This window comes from Electrophorus electricus, chromosome 12 (assembly GCF_041902795.1).
Source record: "Electrophorus electricus isolate QZ-2024a chromosome 12, ASM4190279v1, whole genome shotgun sequence".
Lineage (NCBI taxonomy): Eukaryota > Metazoa > Chordata > Actinopteri > Gymnotiformes > Gymnotidae > Electrophorus > Electrophorus electricus.
Window position 1 is genome coordinate 4,269,854 of NC_137508.1, and position 7,647 is coordinate 4,277,500.

The following is a 7,647-nucleotide window of genomic DNA, read 5'->3' on the forward strand; positions in this document are numbered from 1 at the left end:
GAAGGACAAAACAGAACAATGCGCGATGAAGGCCTCGGGCTGCACCGGGGGGCAACCTGGTGCAGGTGTCACGAGGCAGGCGAACGAGGGGGCGGGGATAGAACCAACACGCGAGGTACATGATGTCACACACGCACAAACACGTGCGGCGCTGAACCACGCGGGGCGCGCCGGGGCACGTGGATTACTAAGTGATATTTTCACTGTCTTTCGGATTTTGCTCACGCGAGTCCGGAGCAGGTGCAAATTTTGTTCGGATTTACGGACGTTTTGAGAACGAAGACGTTAATGCGGGAATTTACGGGGGGGGGGGGGGGGGGGGGGGGGGAAAGCGTTTTACGAAAGATTTACGAGCAAATTCGTTCTCGTGTTTTATGAATGAGGCCCACTGTTTTGTTTTGTTTTTTATTTGTCGTATATACCAGTCATTACAAGATATTGAACATTACAGTTTATGGCCACTTTAAATTCAGTAGAGTAATGTATGGCTATTGTAACGAGTGTGTATAACAGTGTGTATAGAAATGTGTATAAATTGTATGAAAACGGCATTATTTTATATTTTGTTAGATATAATGTACAGTATATATTCATATTAGACATATCCATTAAACACCTAGTGATTACGCACTGATTATGCCGTAAACGTTTCAACAAAACCACAAAGTAAAAATGTTACCACCTCAACTTGTGAACTAGCTTGAACTCCGATTCCCAGCATCCACCTGCTGCAGCGCTCCTGTCACTCATCCCTCCAATAGTCGCACACTCATCGTCTGCTTCTTCTACTGACTCATGACACATGTTCCTTATTTATCACATATCTATTTAAACCAGTTTGTTTGCTCGCATCCTTCAAAGGTTTGCCCCGCACTGAGCGTTACCCCTGTTTGTATCAGTGGTTCGCAATCTGGTTTGCTGCCTGGTCTCTGTCTGATCCCTATCTGGTGTGTTTATTCCATTGGTCTGATTTTTTTTTTCTTTATACTGCATGCCTCTAATGGTCTGGTTTCCTTCTGTTTGGATTTTGATGTCTGCATGGTTAATAACTCCTGTCCATAAAACCAACCGTATTTCACATATCTGCAAGCTTCTAGTTCCGGCCTTGTTCTTTAAACTGATTAAAATTAAAAATAAAGTCCATTCAATTTAAAATCAAATCAAATTATCAGCGCAAAATATGTTTTCTAAAGTGTAAGATCTTCATCTTTCAAGACGTACACAAACTGTATCATAAACCAAAGTCTTAGCAGGACTGAATCATATTTCTGGAAATCATGCCCGTACCATATGCTACATGACATTCCCATCCCATGTTTTAAAAATCCTATTTTGATCATAAATGTTTGTCCTTTTTTTTTCTTTCTTTTCTTTTTTGATGTGCACTTAAATGTTTACAAATGTAAAAGAATCTACCCAGCAGAGGGAAGCCCGACTCTGCCTGTCATTTTTAAGATGATAATACTGAATGGGCATCAAGAGCTTTGGAATAAAATAGCACACTTCTGTCTCCCTTCACATCACAACGAGAATTCGCTTTGACTGTGGAAAGTAAGGTTACACGGGGCAGACTTTGTTCTCAGGGATGCGTAGCTCAGAGTAAGAGCTGGAATTACTGGGCTCCTCGTTGGATTTTGCCAGGACGTGGCTGGCGATGGGAACCCGAGCAGCTACGGAGGACATTTCTCCCGTGTTGCTCTCACCAGTCATGTCTGCATGCTTCTTGGTCAGGTTCACCTCCTCTGTGGTGCTTTTGCCGCAACTGAAGAGTTCAGTCAGACATTTCCTGAACTGTGAACACAAAGGAATGGCAAAAATGAATGACTTAACCGAGCCGATGAACTACGCTAATGTTACAAACAGGCACGCACACACACTGAATGGCATCTTTATTAAATACCCACTCTATTAGAGTTTCATGACTGCAACCTCCTTGTATGAAAATTAGACATGTGGCCCCGGAGTGGAGCATAAAATCAGACGAGCAAGTATTTTGTGGACCAGTTTCACATTATCATGGGAAACTCGATTGATCTGAGCAACTTTGAAAGAGGCATCGTCATTAGTGCTAGATGAGTATTTCAGCAACTGCCGCCCTTGTGGTGTTTTCTTGTATGTCTGTACCTCCATCTGATTTGCAGCAATGGTGAGAAGCTGATTCCTATAGAACAATTTCAACACTTAGTGGACTCTATGCCAAGACAAATTGCTGAGGTTCTGAAGGCTAAAGGAGGTCTAGTGCAAACTATGGGTGTCTCTAATATATTGGCCATTCAGTGTATATACACTCATCACCCATTCATTATGTATACACACTCATCACCCATTCATTATGTATACACACTCATCACCCATTCATTAGAAACAGCCTGTGATATAGACTATAGTCCATCTATACCTCAGTTTGCATTAGCCATCCTCCATCTTTTTAACAGTGATCAACTACTGTTAGCTGGATATTTTTGGCTGGTGGATCAAACATAACCCAGCAATGACACTGATATATAAAACTATAAAACATAGCAACACAGCTGTGTCCAGTACACTCCTGAAGCACCCACTAACTAGCATGCCAGTTCAAGCAAGATTTTATTATTTTCATTTAGTTTTTATTTTTTCTTTTGTTTAGAGTTCAAACAAGATATTCAGACATTCATGAAATGTTAATGAAGACTGAATTCCCGTGTCAATGTTGAAACCCAAATGATTACATTTTCATATCCATATTACTGATGGATCACAGGAATACAGTAGGTCTACCTGTTTAGAATGGATTTAATTTACTTTGTATTACTGTATTACTTTTTTACTGAGCCAAACATGACTAAATGTTTTTAATCTTATCCACCATCTAATGAATGTGGTGGTTGCCCAAGATCTCCAAAATGAATGCCAGCAAAAATCCGAGTGAATGCCAGCAAGAGTCCCAAAGAACTGAAAGGTTTATCTGGTATTATCAGACCTGATTCCAAATACATCTGTGGAGTCAGAATGAGATGTCATGTAGATGGCCTTCAGTTCTGAAGGCCAGTCTGATAACCGCACAGCAGTACTCATCGGGGCCCTGGAGAGTTGTTAAAACTGCTGTAACAAAGCAAAGCTTCCAGATGACTTTAGGTGGCACGATCAGCTGTATATCTTTCTAGGTACAAAAATATATTTTTCTAGAAAAAATATAGACAGTCACCCCTTATAAAATATATTTATATACATGAAGCTCGGAAAGGACCATATGGTGAATGAAGCAAAATATATTCTTAAAACACAGTTGCATGCTACTATTCATAACCCAAGTTTTCATAAAAAAGAAGCTACTGTCTACAAGAACAGAAGCAAAATAAAAAATGAATAGAACTGTGAGCTTATGTTGCTTCACAATCCAGTCTGGCACTAGCATACAGTGGCTTTTAATAGCCTGCTGTCAAACAGCTGGAAACCACATTCAGTATAGTCCCTGCTGCAACCATTATCTTCTCTGATCCCACGTTAATACAAAATAACTTCCTTCCATGAAATCATGCCAGTAGGTTTGTTTATTTATTTGGAGTAGGGTCACTCTTGATTAATGTGTCAAATACTTATTTTTCTTTTAATGCAGCTGTTTGTGTTATTCCACGATTGCTTCTGTAAGAGTGCAGTTTAAATATATTCAGAGCGATGATCAAATAATGTGGAGAAAGTCTTGCATTGTACCTGTTTGTTCATGAAGACGTAGATAACAGGATTATAGACTGCAGCAGTTTTGGCAAAAAAGGCAGGTACGGCAGCCAGTCGGGGGTCCAGGTAGATGGTGGGCTGTATAGTAACGATGATTGAGAACAGTGCGTATGGGGTCCAAGCCACCATGAAGGCTAAAATCATCACCACTACCATACGAGACACCTGCCGCTCAGGTTTCCTGGTATTCACCAACCGCCCATGGGTATTGGAAACCTGCATCCAAAAAAAAACTTGTTTGTGTGTCTTGAATACATAGAATAAATAGAATATGTGTGTTCTTGAAATCTGGAATACATTTTTGTTTTAGACAGCAAACACAGGAATTATTTGATGGTAGCAAATGAGACATTCTAAGTTGTTATAGGCCTCTGCCAAATGGAGTAAACTGCAGTGTATTACTATTATATTAACCTTTCTATGCCTTTTGACTAAAATGTACTATATTGGCTGTTTTATAATTTCATATATTTAATATTTAACAGTATGTATAAGCCTTGATAACCACAGCCTTCCCCAGCAGATGCAAGATAGTGAGAATCCTCACAGTTCTGCAGACAAACCTTTCTGAGCTTCCTCAGGAGCTTGCTGTAGCACACAATGATGACACCGAGAGGCAGGATGAAACAAGTGATGAAGAAAGTGATGATAAACATATGATCATGGGGGTCTCCAGAGTACCTGCGAGGAAAATAACCAGATTTAATCATTTTGTTTGCTGATTTTTGCAAAGAAAGATTAGAAGACTGTTTGGCATCTTTTTAAACTTGTCCTTCAGGAGGACCGAAGAAGAATGTAGCTTTTCTGTCTTGTGGACAGCTTAAATTGTATGTCAGTCATGGATTCAATCTGAGTTTTAACAGATCATAGACAGAGGTAATGGACGGCATAAGCCAGTGAGTCCAACAGGTTGGTCAGCTGCTTGGAGGCTCCTGTCTGTGAACCCTCCGGTAGAGGCTAGTGGCTCAGGTCACTTTCTCGCTTCTGGGTATTACCCATCACATTGCTATCCCGGAGGTGTACATTGGGGACTCCAAGTGGTATGAGGGTTTTCTGGTACAGTGTGAGCTTTACTTCATGCTTTACCCAATGCAGCCCATGCAGCTGGAAGGTCCCTCTTCCCAGGAGAAAAAGATGATGTGCACAGCTGCACCTGTGCGCTCTACTGTGGTGGTGCCAAACGTCATCTCTCAGCCTGCTTCCTCTGTCCCACCACTGCCAGCCACAAGTCATCAGGGTGATGCGGCATCCTCTCCTTGGCATTATTTTAACCTTTCTTCGTGTTCTAGCCCTCGTAATCTCCAGAGTAGCATGCAACCTGATCGGCCAGGGCCTGACCAGGGAGCACAGCGTAGAGGTAAGCTTGAGGCCACGGGCCAGGCCACAGACATGTCACATCCTGCAGCGTTTCCTGGACTTTGCCAGTGTTTATTGGCACTTCATTGGGGTCTTTAGCTTCAAGAGCCAGTCCCTCACCAATCTCCTGTGGGGGAGACAAAACCACTGTACCCTAAAAACCTCTGGCATCCAGTCTCCCTGTGATCCAGGCCACATTCCAGGACAGCCAGAGTCTGGGAGGAAATGCACTGCTGCCCCCAGAGCCAAAAGTGCCTACAAAAAAAAAGGTGTCTCGATAATGGAGATACCACAGACTGTCAGCTGGGCGATCATGTATGGGTGGCTACAAAGCATGGCAGGATGAATCCCAGCAGTAGTATCAACCCCAGGTATCTTGGCCTATGCAGCATCAAGGAAAGAATCACTGAGGTTACCTATCAGATCAGCCTACCTGCGGGCAGCTGGTGTCCTCCACGTTTCATGTGTCTGTACCTGGTGGAATCGGAGGGGTACAGGCCAAAGGAAAGAAGCTGGGTGATGGCCAGTCAGATGCTCAACCCAGACCTTACTGACTCCTTCCACTGTGCTCACCCTTCCGGGCCTGTTCTTTGCCTCCCAGGTCCCTGTTGCACCGGGTCCTTGATGGAGAGGTGCTACCATTCCCTGGTCAGCACCCAACTAAGCACAACCACACACACTGTTCCACCAATCACAGCTCCCAATCACTTCCTCTGTCCAACTTATTAAGCATTTCACTCACCTGTAACCCATTTCCCCTATTTATTCAGATAGGATCCCTTTGTCTGACACTGCCCTCGACACCTTGCTCTTGACCACATGTTGTCACAGTGCACTGAGCGCCCAGCAGGAGGGACACGCCCACTCACACACACATCCACACAGAAGACACACCTACCCCATTCACAATATCCCGTTTATTTATTGTCACCAACACCTGTTTCTCATTTACCCTCTTTTGGGTAGCTGCCGTCGGTGCTGTGCATTGCCAGTCGTCCTGCGCTTCAAGCCGGCGCCTGTGCCTGCTTCCAAGCACTTTTAAAGGCCTTCTGAGTTTTACTGTTGCTTCATCAGCTTCATTGTTTGAGTGAGCTTGGAAAAAAGACTCTCCTAACCTTTACTCGCCTCTCGCGCCCTCCTTGCCGCTGATGTCACACATGTCTATTAATGACTGCTCTGCATTGTTTTTGTTTGTCTGTTTAATAAACCTGCTTTCAATCTGCACTTGTGCTTCCTTCCACTGTTGCTGCCATGTCACATCAGGCTTATATCTTAGCTACTAGTCACAGTAAATCAGTCAAACCCTGTTAACTAAGCAGGGGCCAAACAATAGTGTTCGGGCCTCCGTGCACGTGTGTTGCAGCAATTGTCACTTACTTTGCTTATAATGTGACCATAATGTGAAGTATTTACTTAGCATAGTATAATAGCTTAATGTTTCTTATTCCATTTTTATCATGTTATTAATGAAAGTTCAAAAGGCATAATACCTAGGCTTATAACTATCCTCCAAATGGTGCACCAACGTTACTTGGCTGTGTATCTGAATAGAAAATGAAGGCCGGGATCTCATTGAGTCCTGATCCAGCTGTTAGACACATTAATATTTGAAGTAGATTACTGACCTGATTTGTCTTTCATTTCAGTGGCCGTATTACTGGAATTGAAGTGTGTATGTGCCAAATACTTTTTTAATAGGTTGCTAGCTATATGTGCATTCATAGTGTGCACTTTGTGCAGCGGAGCAGACACTTCATCGTACTGTATACCTCATCTGTATGAGGAACCTCCTGCTTTGGCCCCTTACAAATACTCACAGTATTTTATTAAAGGTGAGTGTGAGTAAGAGAACAAGAAAGAGAGAGAATGCAGGACAAAATGTATTAGAAATAGACAATAGACAGATAGATAGGAGAGAGAAACGATACGCCAGATTTGTTTCACTCTGGGGTTATTCCACTTCTGAGTCATATTTACTATAATGCATCCGAGAGCAAAAATATTCCATGCTCACCAGTTGGGCTCACAGGTGGTGCCAATCCTGCTGACTGTGTAGCTGCTCCATCCCAGCACAGGTGGGATGGTACAGATGAAGGAGAATGCCCAGACGAACAGCAGACCCAGTGTTGCATGTTTGCCCCGCAGACGGGTGTTTCCCCAGGGCCTGCAGATCACAAAAAAGCGCTCGAACGCAAGGATGGCCAGGGACCACAAAGCCACTATACCTGGGATGAGAGAAAGTCTGGTTAATCAGAGCTGAAACTCCCGTCTGATCAGATCACTTACCCAAATTTAAATTCATGCAGGAAACATGCAGTCATGTTCTGAACTCACCTCAAACCAACATTAACTGTATATAATATAATATATATCTTAATATAGCTTTTATAACATAAAATATATATTAATATAAGATGATTGTTTTATTAATGATATTTTTAAAACTAAAACATTTAATAGTTTGAAAAATAAAAATGAACTTCGATTCTGTTTAATGTTTTTATTTATTTTATTTATTTAAGAAACAAAGTAAAGATTTTGATATTTGGAAAATATCAAGTGTGATCTTGTTTG

The 7,647-nt window shown here is 42.2% G+C and overlaps 1 protein-coding gene across 1 annotated transcript in view; it reads right to left on the reverse strand.

Annotated features, from left to right (window-relative positions):
* Positions 1–403: 403 nt before the first annotated feature.
* valopa (vertebrate ancient long opsin a) overlaps positions 404–7,647 on the reverse strand; it is a 9,378-nt gene continuing 2,134 nt past the window's right edge. Inside the window, exons 2-5 of the mRNA XM_081725030.1 lie at positions 7,088–7,298; positions 4,281–4,398; positions 3,694–3,933; positions 404–1,791 (exon numbers count right to left, since the gene is read on the reverse strand). Coding sequence (XP_081581156.1) covers positions 1,558–1,791; positions 3,694–3,933; positions 4,281–4,398; positions 7,088–7,298 — 803 coding nt within the window. The 3' untranslated portion in view covers positions 404–1,557. The remainder of the gene's footprint in view (positions 1,792–3,693; positions 3,934–4,280; positions 4,399–7,087; positions 7,299–7,647) is intronic.